Source organism: Nicotiana tabacum, chromosome 4 (genome assembly GCF_000715075.1).
Source record: "Nicotiana tabacum cultivar K326 chromosome 4, ASM71507v2, whole genome shotgun sequence".
Classification (NCBI taxonomy): Eukaryota; Viridiplantae; Streptophyta; class Magnoliopsida; order Solanales; family Solanaceae; genus Nicotiana; species Nicotiana tabacum.
The window spans coordinates 63226704-63250288 of record NC_134083.1 but is presented as its reverse complement, the minus strand read 5'-3'; the positions used below and the strand labels follow the sequence as shown (position 1 = coordinate 63250288).

The window sequence follows — 23585 nt, the reverse complement described above, 5'->3', positions numbered from 1 at the left end:
GGGAACAGACTTAGTACAGGATGCCTTGGATAAGGTCAAGATTATATAGGATCGACTTCGCACAACTCAGTCCAAGCAAAAGAGTTATGTCGACCGTAGAGTTCGTGATGTTGTATTCATGGTCGGAGAGAGAGTGTTACTTCGGGTATCACCCATGAAGGGTGTCATGAGGTTTGGAAAGAAGGGCAAGTTGAGCCCTAGGTATATCGGACCTTTTGAGATTCTGGAGAGAGTGGGAGAGGTAGCTTACAGGCTTGCGTTGCCAACTAGTTTAGCAGTTGTTCATCCGGTATTCCATGTCTCCATGCTTCGAAAGTATCACGGCGATCCGTCCCATGTGTTAGATTTCAGCCCTGTCCAGTTGGACAAGGATTTGACTTACGAGGAGGAGCCAGTGGCTATTTTAGCCCGGCAAGTTCGCCAGTTGAGATCAAAGAGTTACCCTTCAGTTCGAGTGCAATAGAGAGGTCAGCCTATTGAAGCAACTACTTGGGAGTCCGAGTCTGATATGCGGAGTAGATATCCCTACCTTTTCACCATCCCAGGTACTTTTCTATGTCTGTTCGAGGACGAACGGCTTTTTTAAAGGTGGAGAATGTGATGACCCAAAAGGTCATCTTATATTTTAGAACTCGAATCTACGCTCTTAAGCCTTAAAAATCTCATTTTTACCCTCCTCGATTTGCATGCACAGTCCGGGCATATTTTCGGAAAGCTTTTATGTTGAAAGTTGATGAAAATAAGAATTTATGCCTTAAAAGTTAATTTTAGTTGACTTCGATCAATATTTTTGGTAAACGGGCTCGGATCCGTATTTTGACGGTCCCGGTGGGTCCGTGTCGAATTATGGGACCCGGGCGTCTGCCCAAAATCGAATTCGGAGGTCCCTAGCTCAAGTTATGAATTTTTGATGAAAATTAAAAGTATGAAAATTTAATTATTTTTAAGAATTGATTGGTGTTTGACATTGTTAGTGCCGAGTCCATATTCTGGTTCTGGAACCCGGTACAGATTCATTATGAGAGCAAAATTATATCACAACCAGGTATGAAAGTTTGGGAGTTGATAAAATTAATAAAGCAAGAACTAGACCTCTATGTAGGGAGATTAACTGCCCATAGGGCTAGAGCTAAGATACTGAAAGAAATTATTGGTGATGTGCATGAAGAGTTCAAAAGACTTTATGACTACAGAGATATGATTTTGCAGACCAATCTTAGGAGTAAATGTGTGGTAAAAGCAGAATATCAAGGTGATAGAAAACTGGTATTTTCTAAAATCTATATTTGTTTACATGCCATGAAAAGGGGTTGGCTTGAAAGCTGCAGAAGAATTATTGGCCTCCATGGATGTTTCTTGAAAAGAGTTTGCAAGGGACAACTTCTTGTAGCTGTCTCCAAAGATGAAAATGATCAGATTTTTCCAACTGTATAGTAGTTGTAGAGGTGGAGAACACCTTCACATGGACTTGGTTTCTGAAGTGTTTGAGTGAAGATCTGAGCTTAGAAGATAACAAAAACCTTACAATTAAGTTTGATATGCAGAAGGTAATATTTTCCTTACTTTTTATGCTCAATTATTTCCTTCACTACTTTTAACTATTTTTTTAATCCTTCAGGGTTTAATTAATGTTGTCAGAGATTTATTGCCTGAGTGTGAACACATGATGTATGTTAGACACATCCTGACAAACTGGTCAAAAGAGTTGAGAGACTTGGAGAGGAGAAATACTTTCTGGAGATGTGCAAGAGCTCCTAGTGTTGCAGAATTGAATGGCCAACTTGTTATGCTAGACAAGCTTGGGAATGATATATGTGAAAGCTTACTCCACCACAGAAAAGAAACCTGGTGCAGAGCTTATTTCAATTGTGATAGAAAGTGTGATATAATTGACAACAACATGTGTGAGACTTTCAATTCATGGATACTGACTGAGAGACACAAGACACTGATCACAATATTTGAGAAAATTAGAATTAAGCTGATGATTAGGATAGGTAAGATGAGGAAGTTCTGTGAGACATGGATATGTGATATCTCCCTAATTGCAATGAAGGTGTACCAGGATAATTTGGCAAAGTCTATGAAGTGTACTCCAATATGGAATGGTGAAACAGGCTATGAGATTGAAGATCCCAAGTACAAGCATATGGCATCCTTAGTGACTATGACCTGTAGTTGCAAATCCTGGTAGTTTAAAGGTATCCCATGTTGTCATGCAATTGCTAGCATGCATTTGAAGGACATGGAACCTATTCACCACATCGCACATTGGTATCATAAGTCCAATTATTTGAAGGCTTATTCAACATTTATCAGCCAGTGCCTTGTATAAAATAGTGGCCATCTGCAGGCCACCCCCTATTAAATCTCCCCTATTAGAAATATGCCTAGGAGACAAAAAAAAAATAGGAAAAGAGAAGAAACTAAACATCCAAAATATGGGAAGCTTTCAAGGAGATGTATGAAAATGACTTGTTCAAACTGTGGTGTGTGTGGATACAATAAGAGGGGATGCCCCAAGAAAATATATGCAGCTGGAAATACTGTACCAACTGGTACTTCTTCATCTGCTGCTCGAAGGGGTAGAGAAAGAGGAAGAGGAAGAGGAAGAGGAAGAGGAACTAGTACTACTACAATATCTAGTTCACAATCTGCAAGAGGTAGGGGAGTTTTTGCAAGAGGTAAAGGGCTGGAAGAGGTAGAGACAGTATAATTGGGTTCTTTCAAACCAGTAGTGGGTTCACTTCTTTTACTGTAAGTGAAACTAAAGCTATAATTTAGTGTGTCTTCGTTCTATTGAATGTAATATTATAACTAAATATGCTGTATTTTGGCAGAGTGGAGGACAAAATTCAAGGGCCATTAGCACCGAAACTAAGAGGTCTACAGCTTCATGGGAGGAATGTGATTACCAACCAAGAAGTGCCGGTATGAGATGGATGGGCAAAAAAGTCATAAGCACAGGACAACTTCAAATAGATGCAGCATCACAACACGATCTTAGTCAAGCTAATTCATCATCTCAACCAACGAAGAAGCAGAAAAAGAAATGAAGACTTTTGGTTGTAGTTTAAGTTCTATGTTTTGTTAAGTGTTGCTATGGACAATAAAGTATTATATTTTGTTAAGTATTGCCAAGGACAACCAAGTGTTATGTTCTGTTAAGTACTTGCTAATCCATTTTGGTGTCTACCAATGAACACCTATTTTGTGGAATGAAGTATATTTAAATTTTATTTGATTATTGTGTGCCGGTCTTTATACAAAAGCTGCATTACCCATGTTTGGTTAACAAAGCTAAATAGAAAAGTAACACAAGAGAAGCTTGAATCGATATTAATAATAACAAAGCTTGAATACAACTATAATAAAATAGGGGATAACCCCCATAGAACATCAATAACTTCAATCAACCAAATACATGAACACCAAAAATAGGGGATTATCATTATACTATATAGCAGTGCTCAAAACTACCAAATACCATGGCCTTAACGATAACTAATCCTAAAATCAGAAAAAAGTCTCCTCCAATTCCTCTGTTTTCCAGATTCCTGCAAATGCGCTTCAAACTACCTCTTCTTCCTAAGCAGACCCAAAATCACTAGTTTCAAGTGTTCATGAGTCGGGGGATCAAACTATGTGAAATACTTACACCAAGCTTTATTATCTTTCTGCAAATCCAAAAATAAATTAAAATGAAGCTTATAAAATTTTGAAATAACGATTATAACAATCTAAGCTTATCTCATAATTTTTACAGACGTAAAATCAACGACCAGGGTTGTCGATGCTCCATGAAATTACTAGTTCAGCTGCATCTCCACATAGACAAAAAGGACCCGAATTCTCCATTCATTATGAACCCTAATACGAGTATTGACAGAAGAATAATTATTTTATCTTATGGATTGCACTTTAATTTCTCTAGACTTAAAATCACCCGCTTTTAGAAGCCTGAAAGGTGGCGCCTAAACTAGTCGGACTTGCTTGAATTGATAGGCTTACTAGACTTCTCTGTCTTTTCAATTGATTTTGTTGCAGAATCTTCCTCACGCCTTTTTGTTCCCCTGGCATTCCCTTCCCGCATCACTAGATCACTAGAAAGATAAAGCGGTCGAGGAGCGAAGTTATAAGATGACATGAGTGGAATCGAATCAACTAGTCATGTCCAAAGATTTTAACGAATATAACGAGCTTGAAAATATTAGATAAAAGAACTTAAAAGAAGTGGTCGTTAGGGTTAACCCCTTTAATTTAAGAAAGAATTAAAAAATGGGCCCAAATCCAAAAGTAGCCGTTGATCTTTGTCAAGTGAGGCAAAAAAAAATTTTTTTTTACGCATCACATTGTAGGCATTTCACACGTCCAAGACATTGGTCAAAAGTAGTGTATCATTTACATACTTTTTAAAGGTTTGATGTGTAATATTAAACACGTAGTCAACAAGTGTCTAATAGAGATTAGATGCAAGGTCGATGATGGGTAAACTATGTATTTTGCCGATATTTTTATGCTTCAATTTACGCTCATTCATCTTTATTGTTCCAAATAAAGCGAACATATTAACTAATATTTTATAGATATTTTAATTCTACAAAAACTTTCATATCTTTTACCTTTTTCTTTCCCTAGTATTTGCGTATTCACGCTTATCTTCTTTTCCTATTATTTACTATTCACATTCCCTGAAAAAAATAAAACTAAAGGGAAGTAAAAACGATTTAACTTTTATACTTGTTATTGTAAAAGACTCATAGCTAGCTTCCCTATTTGGTTTTGTGTATAATCTTCTTGATGAAAGTGTGTGTTTTTGCATTCACTTCAGCTACAAAACATTAACTAGACACAGAATTCTTCGGACAGAAAAATATAAGAAAATTGCACACCGCCAACTGCCAAGCATTTGATATGTCCAAGCATTGGCTCTTCAAAGGGTGTTAGCATCTTGCAGTCTTTAAAAGATTATCAATGAACAACATTTCTTCAACCAAATGGAACTCGGTAAGTATCTTGACTTCGATTATGGAGTCCATTCAATTAACCTATTTATAAGAAGTATTGTTGTTATAAGATCTTCATATGTTTGTGCAGGGAGGAGGAGAGAAGAGCGAACAAGAACATAACTAAAGGCACAAAGGTATTTTTCAAAAAACAGTTGAATATATGACATTAGAAAGAGGATTAGTCACTCATATGCTGTTACATAGTAGCCACTTTTTTGTGCAAAGCACCATGGTTTATCCTATCAGAATTCTTTTAACGAAGGTATTCATAAAGTTTTGATATTCGAAAAAAATAGGAGGTTATTACCTGCTCAATGCAAGATAGACACAGCTCTGTTCCAGATACTTCATCAACTTTTTCATCCAAGAGATCACTGACCTTATATGTCACAGAGCCCAAATAATCCACAGTGTTCACAAGGGCTTTAATGGCATAATCTTTCAATGTATTTACAACACTGTATGAAGAGAAATATGTCGGAGGCAATACGAAAAAAGACATGAAAAATAAAATTGAGCTTTCCAGCAAGTCGACAGATAACTCACACTTCTTTTTGCTCGTCATTAGAATAAGACAATTCAAAATATTCAGCTGCTGAGTAAAGTTGTTTTTTCAGATTCTTTAAATCCTGAAGAAACAAAATGCAAGATCCATAGCAAAATTTTTAAACGCCAAGTCAACTTCCAAATTCTTAAACATTGGGCAGAAGAAAATTCCATATGCAACTTCCAAATTCGTAAACATTGGAATCAAATGCTAGGGATGAAAACTAAAGGTAGTCATTTCTACCGCTATCTCGACCAAGAGGCATTAGCTTCCATATTTTCAAAATCCTATTAAAAGAAAAATATCAATTTTCAGCAGAGGAAGAGAGGAGGTACCTTAAGACTATCAGAAAAGAGCATACTTTGATGCATAGAAACCTCATCAAAGGAGAAATGTGCACTGGTTGAGAAAATTGTGAGAGCCACTTGTAGGGAATTGAAAAGAAAATCAGAACTTTGAAAAAAAAGGTTGGTATTTGTATATATTTGAGAGAAAAATTATTTCTTGCTAGTGGTAAATCTTGCTGTTCTCACAAGGTAGGTGTAAGGCCTCAGATACTGTTGAACTGTTCTAAGTTAACACGATCAATGGTTGCCTCATTAAAAACCTTGCCGAAAAATCCATTTGGGACAAAATCGGTCTAAGGGAAAAAATAAAAGGGAAAATTTCACATAAGAACAAGTGGGCTCACTACTTTTTAATTTTATAGCCCACATTTTAATTTACAACCAACTAACCCAAAAATAATAGGCTAAGATTCAACATCCAATTCCAATAGGTTCTCGAAATTACTATTTAATTTTTAAAAAAGATTGCTCAAGCTTTTAAATTAATTTTCGAATCAGTAACTGTAACTCAAATATTAGTTCAACAAACCAAATCCATTTGGATGGTAAAAATTAAATTTTTAATAAGCTTAAATATGTGAGTTTAAATTTTAAATTTGATTTTGTGAGAAGTTTGGAGTGAGTGTTATTTAGACTTGTTAGAAATAGTATAAGAAGGTTGTATATAAAATTTGAAGCCATTTAATGGAGATTTGGACTGGTTTTGAACAAGAATTGTAACTGAAAATCGTGAAAGAAGTTCGTCTACAGACGCTTGTATAAAGGCGTATAAAAGTGTATAATATTGTATAAAATGTGTTTATACACTCATATATACTATTATACAAGATTATACATAATTATACAAAAAACTGATTTCGTCTTCTTCCTTGCGTCTTTTTTGAAATTTAACTCAAATCTACTCCAAATCACTTCAAATTTAAATTTTGAACTTATTTTGATATATTCAATCAATTGGAACAACACCCAATCCAAACAACTAACAAACTCAAAAAATTCTATTTTCGACCGCAAAACTTTGAATGGCCTTCAATGATGGATTTCTACTCTTCAATTTTCTTGCATTGCAAACAGGTGACACATGGGAGGGGAGCGAAAAATAACCCCTTGAAGCATATGTAGAAGATATGAGAAGAAGAGAGAGTGAAAGCAATGGTTGTGAGAACACAAATTTAACTCCATATCTTTTCGAAGTAATGGTTATAAAAATACAGATTTTGAATTTGCTAGTACTTTTAAAATATATACAATATGGATTAGATCGGGTAAAACTTAAAAATATGGGCCATTTTTTATTACATGTGAAGTCGCCTTTATTTTCTATTTTCTTGAAATTCTTTCAAAATAAAAGAAATAAATACTTCCTTAGATAGTTGGCGAAGACTTGACCTGTTAAACCCTTTTCTTAGTCTTTTCCTATTCTTATACAAATTATACAAATACAAACCCCAATTATTGATCTTTATATACATCGGGCCGGGGAGCCGTAATACGCCAAAGAATCTCTATAGTCTCAAATCTCAATCCATCCATCCATCCCAATTCCTTTTCCGTCTTGTTCTAGAGGCTTCTTCTGTGCTCCTTCCAATGGCGTCCGATCTGGAGATTAGGGCTAAAGAAGCTTTCATCGACGACCACTTTGAGCTCGCCGTTGACCTTTACACTCAAGCCATAGCCATGACCCCTAAGAATGCTGAGCTTTTCGCCGACCGTGCTCAGGCCAATATCAAACTCAACTACTTCACTGGTATCCTTTTTTCTCTCTAATTAATCCGTTTTTTTTTTGTGTGGCTAATTTACTGGTAAATTGACTGACAAAGGATACAAATTGGTAAGAAACAGCGTTGATTGAATAATTCTGTGCTTTTATTGCGGTCTACGGTTTATTGAATTTGTAAAAGTTTTAGGTTATTTGCTACATGAGTGCGGGGCACTGGTGGATTGTTCGTTTAGCTTTTTTTTTTGCTTTTACTTTCTTTATTATGCAATTGTAGTTAGGATTCAGATTTTGGTGTCGTTGTTGGTACACTTATGTTAGATCCGGTATTTGTTTTAGAACCTGTATGTCTGTTTATTGATAAGTGCCAGATTTAGAGAATCTTGCGAATCCCTAATTTGATATAAAAGTGAATTTTCTAGTATCGGAACTAGATGGACTGGAATAGACCGGAATGAATAGAGGATATATAAACCAAAACCCTAACTTTCTTCTTATTTATTGCCCTTAGTCAGTAACTAAAGTATCTGCAGTTGTTGAAATTTAATCTGTGGAGTTTCTAGTTAGATTTATAATGTTTTATAAGTTTGCATGAAGTTCATTGGTGTAACATCCTGGAAAGACATCTCTTTTGTGTCTGCGTAGAGCATCATATTTCACTATATACTGTTAATTGTAATGCTTATCAATTATTAGTTATAACTTCTAAGCATGGTAGTAACTGTAATCATGTTTCCCTATGAGCAGAAGCTGTTGTTGATGCGAACAAGGCCATTGAGTTAGATCCTTCAATGTCAAAAGCATATTTGCGTAAGGGGTGAGTGTTAATAACCTTTCTATTTTAGTTTCTTATGTGGTGATGGTATAATTTTGTTTTAAGTTTTCTCGCTGATTGAATTTTGTGGTGTTCCATGCCTGTTCACTACATGCTTTTCTTGATTTGGTGATCTAGCTCATCTAACTTCTTAGGACGTTACAATAGCTGACTGTGAAATCAAGATTCGTCATTTCATGATTTATTGATTTGTTCAGTATGTCTGATTTTCATCATCCTCCAAGAGACTGCAGCAGCATCATAGATTTTCCCACAACCACACCGTTTCACCCCACTCCCCGAAATATCTTACTACATTACCATGTTATTGTTATTATACTTTCTTAGCTTTTACCTTCACTTTTGATAAATAACGAAGTCGAAGTGTAACAATATTATTTTTTGAAGTAGCACTTGTTATCTGTCAGTGTTTGTGTCATTAGATACGGTGTTATTGAATTAATTTCCTTTTTTGGTGCTTTTCCAGGTTGGCCTGTATGAAGCTTGAAGAGTACCAAACTGCAAAAGCAGCTTTGGAAACTGGTGCTAGTTTAGCACCGGCAGAGTCAAGGTTCACAAAATTAATCAAAGAATGTGATGAACGCATTGCAGGTAATTTACTGCCTTTGAAGCTGGCTCTTCTCACATTTCACAAATCCTGTCAATTCTAATCGACCCATGGCACCTACGGTGACTTGGTGCTATATTTTGCTCTAACAAGCAGTTTTATGACAATATGAGAAATTTGGCTTTTTATAGTTCAAAACTAATAGAACCTACAGTTTTCTTGAAATTATTGCGGTTATTTTCCTGACAGATTTATGTGTATAATGATGTTGCTATGCTAATGGAACACCTGATGCTTCATTCATATCTTATAAGAATGGTTTCCATGATTTTGGAAGCCGCATGATCCTTAGTAAAACTAATTGATGATATTTGCTGGCTAAATTCAGAGGAAGCTGGAGAACTACCTAATCAGTCGGTGGATAAAACCTCTGGAAATGTCGTAGCCCCCCCTGCATCTGAGTCTTTGGACAATGTTGCTGTTGCGCCTAAAGATGCTCAACCAACTGTCAACCTGTCCTATCAAGGATCTGCTGCCAGACCAAAATACAGGTTAGGTCAAAACCTTTGCATGTTAGTGAATCGTTAAGTTCAGTAACACTGGCATCATACTTTCCTTTGATAGGCTAAATAATTTACCAAATGTGGGAATAAGTTTGAGATGGTACTTGCAAAATATTCTTTGCTTTTATGTTTTAATCTTTCTCAAATATTATTGCTTTTATGTTTTAAACATATATGATTACTCTTAATTAAAAAAACATACTTATATGATTACTGCAACCTTGTCCTTATAAAATAATGATTACTGCAACCTTGTGATTAGCTTTTGGAATGGTTTTTTCCCCTTCTTTCGGGTATTCTTTTTGTGGAAAACACAGGGTAATCTAATGTATGTAACTGCAGGCATGAATTTTACCAGAAGCCAGAGGAGGTGGTGGTGACTATATTTGCCAAGGGTATACCAGCCAAGAATGTTGTTGTTGACTTTGGTGAACAAATAGTATGTTTTATACCATTTTTTGATCCTGTTGAGATATCTTTATTTAAAATAATTGGATGACGAAGCAAGTTCTTTTTTCTTTGGTTGTTTTACAGCTTAGTGTTAGCATTGATGTGCCAGGCGACGAAGCTTATTCTTTCCAGCCTAGGTTGTTTGGGAAGGTAAGCCTAAGCTTAAAATGTGGCTGTGATATTTCTGGACAGAGCCCCATTTAAAATTTCTGACAAATTGTTGCCGAAGTAATTGAAGATGCTTACTGTGCTATCTTGTAATTTTGTCTCTTGATATGCAGATAACACCTGCAAAATGCAGATACGAAGTGATGTCTACCAAAATTGAGATCCGCCTTGCAAAAGCTGAACCCTTACACTGGACATCTCTTGAATATACGAGGGAGCCTGCTGTAGTGCAGAGGCCTAATGTGTTATCAGGTAACCTTCTTGCTTGTGTAGTATGTTGTTCTGGCTATCAACCATTCCTCTTTCCCCTTCACTGTATTTGTCAATTTTCAGTTGTTTTCTTCACCATTGGACTGCTTACAATGACCAGTGAATTTACCAAATTTGTTGGTTACACTTATTCAGAAGCAAAGCTTACTATAGTTTGCATTTTACAGATGCCCCCCGGCCCAGTTATCCTTCCTCGAAATTGAGACACGTGGATTGGGATAAATTAGAGGCTGAAGTGAAAAAGGAGGTAGTAAAAATATAAGTCTTCTGTTTGGTGTCTTTGATTAAATAGACCACAATAGGGTGGCTGTTCTATGCAGTTAGTTTCTAAGTCCCTCAATGCTGGTTTGTATTCCAGGAAAAAGATGAAAAATTGGATGGAGATGCAGCATTGAACAAATTTTTCCGAGACATTTACAAAGATGCTGATGAGGACACCAGAAGAGCCATGATGAAATCCTTTGTAAGTCCGGTGCCTGTCTATATAATTGATGTTAATATACACTTTTATAAAGGGATGCTTTGATGTTAATATGAGTGCAGTGTTCTATTAATATGAAACCCAATAATTATTGGGATCTGACATGATTTACTTATGAGACTGACTTCACCGGACAATGCTATATGACCTACCTATTAACAGTTTCTGTGATGAACATAATTGTCTCTGGTTTTATGGACATAGTCTTCTTAGGGCAGTGCTTTGGAGTACCACATGTACTTAGCTTTCCCTGTTGCATTTTCTTTGAGTTACCCACCTGCAATTCTTCATCTTTTCTTTTTAAATACCTTCATTGCTATAATATCTCGCAACACTTCTTATCATTCTGCACCATTTCTTACGTTTCGGAAGTAATATCTGTCTGAGCTGTCTGTAGCTTATCTCAATATTTCTAGTCCCTGTAAAGGGTGCATGTTAGATTTTGTTTGTTCTCCTTTGACTGACTTGTAAACTTGGTATACTGATTGCAAATCTTCCTTGCCCCCCTCCCACACAAGTGGAAAGTAATATATTTCGTATATGTGCTGCCTCTCAGGTGGAATCTAATGGGACTGTTCTGTCCACAAACTGGAAAGAAGTCGGTGCAAAGAAGGTCGAAGGAAGCCCTCCAGATGGCATGGAGCTGAAGAAATGGGAAATCTAGAAGTCAAGCTCTTGTTATCTTTTGTGACTTTTTTCTGTTGTCATTTTTGGTATTGATTGTAGAAGTTGTCCATATTTTCCTTTTTAAGGTGGAAATTTTGATCTCTGCTGTGGATTGAGATTTCTGAACTCGCTTACAGAATTTACCTTTTGTAAGGGCTTCGGAGTTATGGACTGCTTTTCTTTTCCCTCTTTTTGGGTGTTTTTCAACTCGGTATTTGTTTTTATTGCATTATATTTTTTTTTTTCGAAGTACATCTAATCCTCTTCCTCCCTCGGCACTTATACAGTGAAAGAAAAAAAAAAGTCTACTGCATCCCCTTCCCCCTTTCTTTCCCCTTCTGTGGGTGGTGGTTAGGTATAAACTTCATTAGATGTCGCTGTTGTTTAACAATTTATCGCGCTGGTGATTTTGGGATTTGGTTTCAAGGACGAGAAAAATCATCAGCTGGACATCTCCAAATGAGGTTCATAGAGATAGATGTGGGTGAGGATGACGTTCAGCACCAACATTAATTGTGGCAAATTTGTTCATACCTTTGACTGAGCAAGCTGCTTATAAATTTCTCTTTTTCATAAAACCAGAAAGAAAAGTAAATATGAAATTGCTCACAGCACATGAAAATTCTTGGGTTTTTGAAAATACAAATGTTGAAATTTAAATCTCCAACGCAATACTTTAAGTTACCAATGTATTAAGGGAATTCCTCTTCAGTGCTGCATAAATCGCACAGAGCAAACATTTCACTGTAGCACTTTTCTTGTTGAATCTATATTTTCTAAGTATATATAGAAAGCTGGTCACAGGTAAGGTGATTTGGCACATTTATTATGCTTAACTAGTCCATCCCCAGTTAGGGGACCTTTCATCTCATCATACAATCTTTAAACACAAAGGAATGAAGGATGTTGAAGTACCGCATCAAAGATTTCACATGAAAACATAAAAAGCATTAAGAAAGAATCATCACAAAGTACAATAAGATTGCTACTAAAAGTATCTTAACCTTTGAATTATTTTAGGTGTTTTAAAAGTGCTAAAAGTAACAAATCTCATACACACCAATTTTGGACTTGGAAAATATAGGAACTTTATTACCTAAGATCCTCAAGTGTGGTGGACCGGTTGTCTAACTTCCTTGTAGCTTTCCCTTTTGTGAGCCTTCACATAAAAATTAAAGTAATTAGTAGGCTCAACAAAAAGAAAGTTAATCAAGTGAAGATCATTACTATTATTTCACAAGATTGGTTCTCTTTTGCCCCCGAAGTCGCCAAACCTTTCTTTAAATACTACCAATAATAAGATTACAGTCACTAGGGTCGAGCGGAGCCTAAAAACATCCCCAACAACAGAATAAAATAAGATCACAAAACTAAAAATACGTTCTCAATGAGTTTTCTTTTTTAAATTGATTGACACTCAATACTCTTAATAGTTTAATTGTTTTATTGCTTCTAATATCATCTTAATTATAAGGTCATTATTGATTGGTGCATTGAAGTGGACCCCAATTGATGTGTCCTAGTGATGAACTATTTTTTCTCTTTATCTGCTCTTCTTACAAGGATCGTGGCTAGAGATTCTTCCCGAAAGCAAAGCACCAAGGATTGTGCTTGTGTACCAATTTAAATTCGGATAAAGCTAAGTAGGAAATAGCTTGTTCTCAATGAGTTTTCTTTTTTCCATTGATTAACACTCAATACTCTTAATAGTTTAATTGCTTTATTGCTTCTAATATCATCTTCATTATAAGGTCATTATTGATTTGAGCATTGAAGTGGCCCCCGATTGATGTCTCCTATTACTGAACTATTTTTTCTCTTTATGTACTTAACTTACAAGGATCGTGTCTAGAGATTTAAATTCGGATAAAGTGTAGGAAGAAATAGCTTGTGAAATTAACTACAAGCAGAAGATACTTGTGTTAGTACTATACACCTCCAGAGTAAACAATAGCATAACAATGCATCACCTTGTTATGATGGTAGCTCGAGCCTATTTCAGGGATCGACATTAATCTTAAATAATATCGGACATTTGGAGACGAGTACGACCCAAATATAAAGAGCATTTTAAGAGGGTGTACGGCCTTAAATTAAAACAATAAGGCTAAAGGTATATTCTAGTACAAAAACTCAATAGACCCTTCCCCTTATGAACTTGTGAATTTTGAAGAATATATTATAATGTCGTTTGTCCCAATTAAGTTATGGGGAGTTATGTACGCGGAGTTCAATTTAACTGTATAGAATAATTTTACTTTCTTATTGATAAACGGTCAAAAATGCATATTTTTCGTTGTACTTTCATCTCATAACTTGTGTGGTTACGGTGGGTTACATGAGTTTTTGTAGTGAATTGCACTCATTACGTGCATTCTTATGTGTAGGAGCAAGTTGGACGAAAAGTGAGCAAAAGAACTTTGCTCGTTCATTCTCGCGTGCACATGAGAGAGTGAACGAGCTAGCTGAGGAAAAGCTTGAGAAAAAAACAGCGGAGTATGGAAAAAAAGCATGGAAGTGCACGAGATGCCTAGAAGGAAAAGAAAAAGAGAAGCACTTCGCTCGTTCACTCTCGTGTGCACACGAGAGGGTGAACGAGCTAACTTAAAAAGGCTGTTTCGAAGTGGGATTGTATTACTTCACCCCATACAAACCCTATCATATATAAATAGTCCTTAAACTCACTTTTGAACGGGGATCAGACGTTTTTAGAGAGGATTATCGATTGAAGGAGGCAAGAACACACTAGGAGCCAGGCGGAGAATTCTTCTACGAGTTTTTCACTTTCTTCTTCCTATTTTCATTATTGGTTATTAATTCTAGTATTGTAGTTTTGCATACTATTATGAATAGTTAATTTGTTATCTAGGGTTTTGATGGAACCTTTTGTAGGATGAATTCTTATTACGTGTTTATATAATTGAGTCGTTGGATTTCTCTACTTGTTCAACTACGTGTTTATTATTGTTGATTGAATGTCCATCAATTGACTGTGCCTATTTAGTGTGTATTGCTTAGAAAAGGGTACATATTTAGGTAGTTGTTGAAGAACATCGCTCCTAACGCATATGAGGAGTCAATACAGAGGGTTTAAAGGTGGGATTAGGAATAACGAAATCTTGGTGCGATCTTAGTGAGCGGTGAATTAGTGCCAGCTAGCGTAGTTCAGAAGAATATGTCTAGTAAATTATTGTAGTTGCTCGGAAGAGAATTACGACACCCAAAGTATTCACGATCGGTGGAGAATACTTAGGCGAAATTATAGAAGACGTAACGGGGAGAATTCCGACAATTGGGAAAATCATAACTCTAGACCTCCTTAGTCTTGTTAGTTGATAATTTTACTACTTTTTGTATTCGTTAATTACTTAGTTTAAAATAAAAATTATAATATTTATAACTAGGAAATTATTTGAACTTGTATTTCTTAGCAATATTGAACCATTGTAGCTAAGCATTAGTTCTTTGTGGGAATCGACTCTGGATTTTTAAACCGTATTATATTTGCAGCGACCGCTTATCCTTTTTAGGACTAGAGTTGGGCGTGATCAAATTTTGGCGTTGTTGCAGGGGAACTAACAGTGTAGTTGTAGGTGTATATATTGCTAGGTTTTGCAAGTTTGAACTTTTATTTTTATTTTCTTGTATTTGATTTTTTTATTTTTATTTTACTTGTTGATTTTAGAAACACAACATCTTGGAATTATGAGAGTTTTGATGTTGGAAATTCTACTTTTGATCCTCCTTATGCATATTGTGGAGGAAATTACTCATGGCAAAATTATCAAAATATTTTCGAGAGCGAGTTAGGTGTACCAACTCATTCTTATGTGTAGAATGTGTGTGATATGTATGGTGGTCAAGATGGTCACTTTCATGGTTGTACTTATATTTCTTATTCTCCCCCAACCCCTTACTATGATGGTTCTACTTTTTTTGGTGAAGTTAATAGGAACAAAGAACCTAGGGAAGATGACCTGAATGAGATCAAAGATATGTTAAAGTGTTTCATGGAACAAAGTAATGGGAAACAACTGCAAATACAAAGGCTATGTGATACTATCCAAAGGCAAGAGGCAACTATTCATAACTTGGAGGCACAAGTAAATCAATTATTTGAAGCATTTAATGCTTAACAAGTTGATATTGTAGATAGTAGCCAAAAAGAGCATGCATTAGATGCTGAAATTAAGGTACCAATAGAGGAGTCCATAGTAGAACACCAACAATCAATCAAACTAGAATTTGAGGATGCCGATGTTGTAAAAGAGATACTAGAGTCAACCAAGGACATTGAGGATACATATTTAGTTGACTCAAGTGTCATTGGTGTTGAGGATGTAGACAGTCCCAATGTTTATATAGTTGAGTGCATTGGTCCACACTCCAAGTATTTTTTCACATTGTATTTGGATGATGATATAGAAATAGAGTCATCCGAGCCACTTGAGGAGTCAAGGAATGAGGAACAATGTGCCTACATTCTGAAATTCTTCTTGCAAAAAAATCAGGATTACACACCTCATCTAAAGGCCAAGAAGTGCAAAATACTATATTGTTTCCTTGGGTCAGTTCGATTCGTTCCACCATCCCATGAGCATAATCATAAGCTTGAAGAAAAACTTGGGGTTCAATTCATAAGCTCGAAGTGGAGACAAAAAGTGATGCGCGTCGTGCCTCGATATTAAATCAAGCGCTTGTTGGGAGACAACCCAACTTTACTGTTTTATGTTTCTTTTATTTTTATTTTTTATTATTGTATTATTATTGCAGTGTTGTTTTTGATTTCTCTAGGAGCATGGAAAGTAAGGCTATTGGAAGAAAGCAAAAGCAAGAGAGATGGTCAGAACTAAGTGTGGGTGCCCACAAAAAGAATCAAGTCTGGGAGAAGTCTGAGTACCCCGTGAGCTGCTAATGCCTCGGACTTTGGCCTACCAGAGAGTTTCTTTTACCCTCTTGTATTTATGGATGTGCATTGGGGATAATGCATAATTTTAAGTGTGGGGTGAAAAGACTGTTTGGGTGTTCCTGTGCTATTTTAGTTGTGTTATTGTATGCATGTTGAAAAGAATAAAAAATAAAAAAAATAATTAGGTAAAAATAATCCCTCTTGATTTTTGTTATGGCCACGGTTCTTTTTCAAGGAATGACTCTTTGAACCGGATAGTAGTTTTTTTTTTTGTAGGTAGAGTTTTCATAAAAGTTTTGGACTTTTCCCGACGATGAATTTCTTAGAAAGTTTTCTTGAGGGAGTAAAGTCTAAAGAAAAAAAAATACAAAAAGATTTTCTTTTTCTTTCTTTTGTAGAACTAATAATGGAATGGAAGAACTTGAGTATCTACGCTTTTTGACATATTTTATGCCGGGACTTAGAGCTGTAACATTTGAGCTGATTATCTTTTTCGTGTTCTATGTGGCCACATGCCTTGAGAATATATGTGACTTTCTTTTGATGCTTAAGTTCATTTGTTGACTCCTATGATTACTTTTCATATGTTGAATTAATAGAATGGATGTGCTTAGTTGTTTAACTAGAGTGTCGGTTCTGAGCCGTCCAGGGTGAATCATGTGTATTGTGTGATGTGAGGTCTTAATTATATTTTGTGCTATCCCGTGTTAGTCTAGAACTTTTCCCGTGTGTTATTAGAAACGAAATAAGTAAGCTTTGTGATTCTTGGAGATGATGTAGGCATTTCTTTGATTGTCCGTTGAGCTAGTATGCCACCATAAATAAAATTAATCCTTAGATAGCCCATTTGAGCCTATAAACCTTTTCTTTGACATCCACATTATAAGCCGATTCCCTTTTTGTTCTTAATTAGATCTTTTGAACTTTTACCTCCGAAAGCACTTAAGTCGCTAGAAGAGTAAGGTGAGAGTTGAGGTAGCTTTTGAGTGAAATCACAGAAAGGCCAAAAGGTGCACGTATATTTTGAAAGATTATTAGCCGGGCAACCCAAGTATGGAGAATATTAAAAAAAAAAATGAAATCAAATCAAAGAAAATAAATAAAAAAAAAAATAGAAAATACACCTCCTATTCCTCTTAATCCGAGCTAGTGAATGCATAATTGTACTTAAAGAAGAAGGGCCAAATTGTATATAATTTCGTGGCATTGCTTGAATTGGTCATGAAGAGTATGTATTTGAAAGTTAAATGTAGTGTATTAAAGTGCTTAAGAGGGTTAGTCACTATACCCAAATATATCCTACCCATCCCTTAGCCTACATTACAACCTGGAAAGACCTAATTGATCATAGACTTCACAAACTTAATTAGTAGAGACATACACTACGGGCAAGCCTATGGAATGACCTCAGGATGCACATAAATTTCTTTGAGAGAGTGAGCGAATTCTTTCGATTTGTAAGTCCTTAAATTATAATTGAATGCATATTTGAGTGTGTGGACTAGTTTCTCTCTTTGGTTTGTGGTGAGGGCACATGATTTACAAAGGATTAGTAAAGTCCAAGCATTTGAGTTGACACAACAAGTGAGTCATGGTAAGGAATGTATTTGAGTCATCTCTTGAGGTTAAGATGTTAGAAGAAGTCGCACAAATATTTTAAATAGTCTTGGCATGGGTCTACTTTTGAAGAAAGATATCAATAGTTCTTATGTTGAGTTCTAAGTGTTGGTATAAGCCATTGTCATTGGTATGATGCTTGAGTATATTTCGAAAATGTGTTTCTTTCCATTGTGCTTAATTTTGAAAGTTGCTCGAGGACGAGCAAGAGTTTAAGTGTGGGGTATTGATAAACGGCCAAAAATACATATTTTTTGTTGTACTTTCATCTCATAACTTGTGTGGTTACGGTGGTTACATGAGTTTTTGTAGTGAATTACGCTCATTACGTGCATTCTTATGTGTAGGAGAAAGTTGGACAAAAAGTGAACAAAAGAAGAACTTTTCTCGTTCATTCTCGCGTGCACACGAGAGAGTGAATGAGCTAGCTGAGGAAAAACTTGAGAAAAAAACAGCAGAGTATGGAGAAAAGGCATAGAAGTGCACGAGATACCTAGAAGGAAAAGAAAAAGAGAAGCACTTCGCTCGTTCACTCTCCCGTTATTTCGCCCCATGCAAACCCTATCACATATAAATAGTCTTAAACTCGCTTTTGAACGGGGATTAGATGTTTTTAGAGAGGATTATCGATTGAAGGAGGAAAGAACACACTAGGAGCAAGACGGGGAATTCTTCTATGAGTTTTTCACTTCCTTCTTCCTATTTTTATTATTGGTTATCAATTCTAGTATTGTAGTTTTGCATACTATTATGAATAACTAATTTGTTATCTAGGGTTTTGATGGAACTTTTTGTAGGATAAATTCTTATTACGTGTTTATATAATTGAGTCGTTGGATTTCTCTACTTGTTCAATTACGTGTTAATTGTTGTTGATTGAACGGACATCAATTGACTGTGCTTATTTAGTGTGTATTGCTTGGAAAAGGGTACATATTTGGGTAGTTGTTGAACAACATCACTCCTAACGTATGTGAGGAGTCAATACCGAGGGTTTAAAGGTGGGATTAGGAATAACAAAACCTTGATGCGATCTTAGTGAGCGGTGAATTAGTGCCAGCTAGCATAGTTCGGAAGAATATGTGTAGTAAATTGTTGTAGTTGCCCGGAAGGGAATTACGACACCCGAAGTACTCACGATCGGTAGAGAATATTTAGGCAAAATTATAGAAAACGTAGCGGGAAGAATTCCGACAATTGGAAAAATCATAACTCTAGACCTCCTTAGTCTTGTTAGTTGATAATTTTACTACTTTTTGTATTCGTTAATTACTTAGTTTAAAATAAAAATTACAATCTTTATAATTAGAAAATTATTTGAACTTGTATTTCTTAGCAATACTGAACAGTTGTAGCTAAGCCTTAGTTCTCTGAAGGATTCGATTCCAGACTTTTAGACTGGATTATATTTGCAGCGATCGCTTATTCTTTGGGGAAATCATAACTCTAGACCTCCTTAGTCTTGTTAGTTGATAATTTTACTACTTTTTGTATTCGTTAATTACTTAGTTTAAAATAAAAATTACAATCTTTATAACTAGAAAATTATTTGAACTTGTATTTCTTAGCAATACTGAACCATTGTAGCTAAGACTTAGTTCTCTGTGGGATTCGACTTCAGAATTTTAGACTGTATTATATTTACAGTGACCGCTTATTCTTTTTAGGACTAGAGTTGGGCATGATCACTTATAAAATGAAATTTAGATATATTTAACCTTTTTAAAGGGAAAAGGTTTAGATTTACCTATGTACGGTCTAAAATTGAGCAATTTTGCTTTCTATTCCATTTTTGGTCCATAATTCATATCCTCTCGTTGTTAGAAAATTGTGAGTATTTGTCTTTGTGAGTAACGGAGCTCTAGCGTGAAATGAGTGGATTTTATGTGTCCAAATTCTTCTAGAATTTTTTTAATGGAGATGAAAGTTGCCCAATTTTAAATAATAGGAGTACAAGAACAAATCAAAGTTGCTCAATTTTGAATAATACAGGGACAAATTTGGTCTTTTCCCCCTTTAATTTTCAGATAAAGAATCTCGTCATTTGATTTAATAAGGGATGAAATTTATTAATGATATTGCGATAGAGATCAATTATAAATCATCTAATTTGGCCATTTGAAATAGAATATCATTAGCAGTATAATTTATGTATACAATCCTACATGTGACAATTACTTACTGATGGATGATCTCCAACAAACCAAGTCATTCAGTAGTCACTCTCTCCTCACAGAAGAAGACAAAGATGGCTATATATACAGACTGCAAAAAAATCAGAATGAGCATTTACTTTGTGTGTTCAAACAAAGTGCTCTTTCCGGTAGCATTTGCATGTAATTATAAACGTGGCGAAGTGTATGGTTGGTGCTGCCGGCCACGTCTTCCTCTCATGCAAAATGTTTCTATCTGCCTTTAGCAGTGACATTCAACACGTACTTTCCATGCAAACCATCGACTGCGCTATAAATACCCCTACAACCGAGTATTTCACCGTCACAAGCACTAGCAATTCACATTCTCTATCACAAAAAAAGTTACACATCGATCGATATCTCACTACTGCCATGGCGAAACTGACCGTTGTTGCAGCTCTTCTCTTGTGCTTGGTAGCCGTTGCAAGTGCCAACAGGTTCACCGCCACCACTACCGTGATGGAAGATGACGTAGTCGAGAATCAGGGGTCTCAAAGGTGCCAAGAGCAGGTAATCTATATATAATATATATGTGAAGTGGGGGATTGCCGAAAAGGCAAAAGTTAATGCATGTGAAGGCTATATATATCTACTACTACTACTACTAAAAGGTTTGATTTTTGTTCTTTTTGTCGAGAGTATAATTTCACTAGTGGGGTTTGGGGAGACAACCCAGTATAATTCTACTAATGGAGTTTGGGGAGAGTAATGTGTACGCAGACCTACTGTTTTCGATAGAACCTCGGCTCCATCCCTCCAAGAACTCCCCACCTTGCTTTTGGGGTGACTCGAACTCACAACCTCTTGGTTGAAAGTAGAGGGTGCTCGCCACTAGAGCAATCCATTCTTGTCTTTTTTTATAATATGAATAGCATTCTGTCGAACTCTATAAACTCTCAGGGGTCCTATTTTTTGTTTCTATTTATCTTATACAGATGCAGAGGCAGAGGCTGAACCACTGCAGGATGTACCTTTCACGAGGCGGCCAATTATACGGCGAAGAGCTAAGCATGGTGACAGACGACGACGAGAGCAACCAAGAGCAGGAACATTTACAACAATGCTGCGAGCAATTGAGGAACTTTGACACCCAATGCCGGTGCGAAGCCCTTAGGAGGATGATGATGCAGGAGCGCGGCAGCCGAGGCCAAGAGTCGGAGCGTATGATGGAGAGAGCTCGTTACCTTCCCCGTATGTGCAACATGCGCCCTACCGAGTGTCGCTTCTAATTAAGCTAGCGTTTATCAATAATAAACACACACTATCGTGTGTGAGTTAGAGACTGTTTTAACTAATTGTGTGTGAGTTAGAGACTGTTTTATGTATCTAGGTTTTATGTTTCGAATGCATCTTAGGGATGGTCCGCATATGTAGAGGCGGCCATGAATGTAGGAGACTCGTTAAATATGAATAAGTGTCTTGTTTCTAATAAGCTTTATGTATTGCAGTCAAATGAATTGCATTACACTGTTGGATTAAGTGAATTGGATTAGTTAATACTAGACACCTCGATAGCTAGAAATTCCTAAAGAAATACTATAATGTCACATCTTGTCACGACCCAATTTCCCCTCCGTGTGATGTCGTGATGGCACCTAGTCTCTACAACTAGGTAAGCCTAACATTTACGGAATAATAAAATAAAAATATAAATTTAACCAACTATTCAAAAATATTCAACAAATCCCAAACCCGGAACATCGTGAATCATAAACTACAGAAGGAAAAATCTAGTGTCTCTATACATCATAATCTAACAAAGAAAAATAGAAAAATACAGAAGACAATGGACATGAGAAAGAGTAGAAGGGGACTCCAAAGTTTACGGACGCGGCAGATATACCTTGAAATCTCCAAAGCTGTCCCGGCTCACTGATAGTGCGGCTGATAAAGTACACCTCGATCTGCACAAGAAAAATATGTGCAGAGAGTAGCATTAGTACACCACAATCGGTACCCAGTAAGTGCCAAGCCTAACCTCGGTCGAGTAGTGACGAGGTCAGGTCAAGGCCCCACTGGTAAATATATAATAAAACAATATAGAATGTAATATCGCAATAAAATAAAAGCTGAAATTTAACAAAAATGAAATCATAGAAGGTAACAACTTAGTACACAGAAACACAACAGTGGATCTCCTGAGATACCGTCCCGTAGTCCCAAACGTAAATGTGCAGGGGGATCTCCCGGAATACCGTTCCGTAGTTTCAAAATAAATGTGCAGGGGGATCTCCTGAAATACCGTTCCGTAGTCCCAAAGTAAATGTGCAGGGGGATCTCCCGGAATACCGTTCTGTAGTCCCAAAGTAAATGTGCAGTACAGAGGAATCTCCCGGAATACCATTCCGTAGTCCCAAAATAAATATGCAGCGCGAATGATAGAAATACAACTACATCACGAAATTCTTACAATTTAGACTAAGTACTAGTCAGGGAAGAAGCATGAAATTCATTAAGCATGCTGCACATAATTCACATAAATAATTAAAATACGTAGACAAGTTGTATTAGACTAAACATGATAGCTACACATATTGGAATAACTCAATTAAGAACTGAAAATAGATTAGTACTCATTAAAATGGTATAACTCAAAATAAAAGGAAAACATGTTGCTGCTCAGTAAGAAAATCGGGTTTCCCACAACTAGCCCGTGTACGTACTCGTCACCTCACGTACACGGCGCTCACATAGCACAATAGTTCCAAATCTTAAGGGAATTTCCTCCACACAAAGTTAAGCAAGCCACTTACCTCGAACCAAGCTTAATCAATCGGTCACAATGCCTTTCCCACGAATATTCGGCTCCGAATGAGCCAAATCTAGCCAAAAGTAATTACATATCTTAAATACAACCATAATAGACTCATCTAATTAATGAAATCAACATTTTAACAAAAATTCCAAAATTTACTCAAAAATCGCCCGTGGGGCCCACCTCTCGGAATCGAGTAAAAGTCACAAAATACGAACACCCATTCACTCCCGAGTTTACTCGTACCAAAATTGTTCAAATCCGATACCAAAATCTCGATCAAAACCCCCAAAATCGGCCTAAGAACTTTTCTCAATTTCTCACCCCAAATCCGAAATTAAACGATGAATTCAAGCATAGATTAGTGGAATATAACCATAAAGGAGTTAAGAATCATTATTCAATCGATATCTCTGAAAATTCCTCAATCCCTCGTCCAAAATCCGAGCTCCCAACTCAAGTTTTTGATAAAAATGGCATAACCCCAGTTTTGAAAACTTTAATACTGC

At 36.2% G+C, this 23585-nt stretch overlaps 1 protein-coding gene and 1 long non-coding RNA gene across 2 annotated transcripts; both read left to right on the top strand.

Moving 5' to 3' along the window:
• The first annotated feature begins 7294 nt into the window (after positions 1-7294).
• On the top strand, positions 7295-11789 carry LOC107809968 (protein SGT1 homolog). Its single transcript, XM_016634676.2, has 10 exons — positions 7295-7650; positions 8368-8437; positions 8922-9046; positions 9391-9553; positions 9908-10004; positions 10100-10165; positions 10297-10435; positions 10621-10700; positions 10812-10916; positions 11491-11789. Exons 1-10 carry the CDS (start codon positions 7491-7493, stop codon positions 11596-11598), a joined length of 1113 nt encoding a protein of 370 aa, XP_016490162.1. The 5' UTR covers positions 7295-7490; the 3' UTR covers positions 11599-11789.
• An 8838-nt stretch (positions 11790-20627) lies between these two features.
• LOC107809966 (uncharacterized) lies at positions 20628-21753 on the top strand. Its single transcript, XR_012708372.1, has 2 exons — positions 20628-20831; positions 21257-21753. It is a non-coding gene; the product is annotated as an uncharacterized LOC107809966 (long non-coding RNA).
• The last annotated feature ends 1832 nt before the right edge of the window (positions 21754-23585 follow it).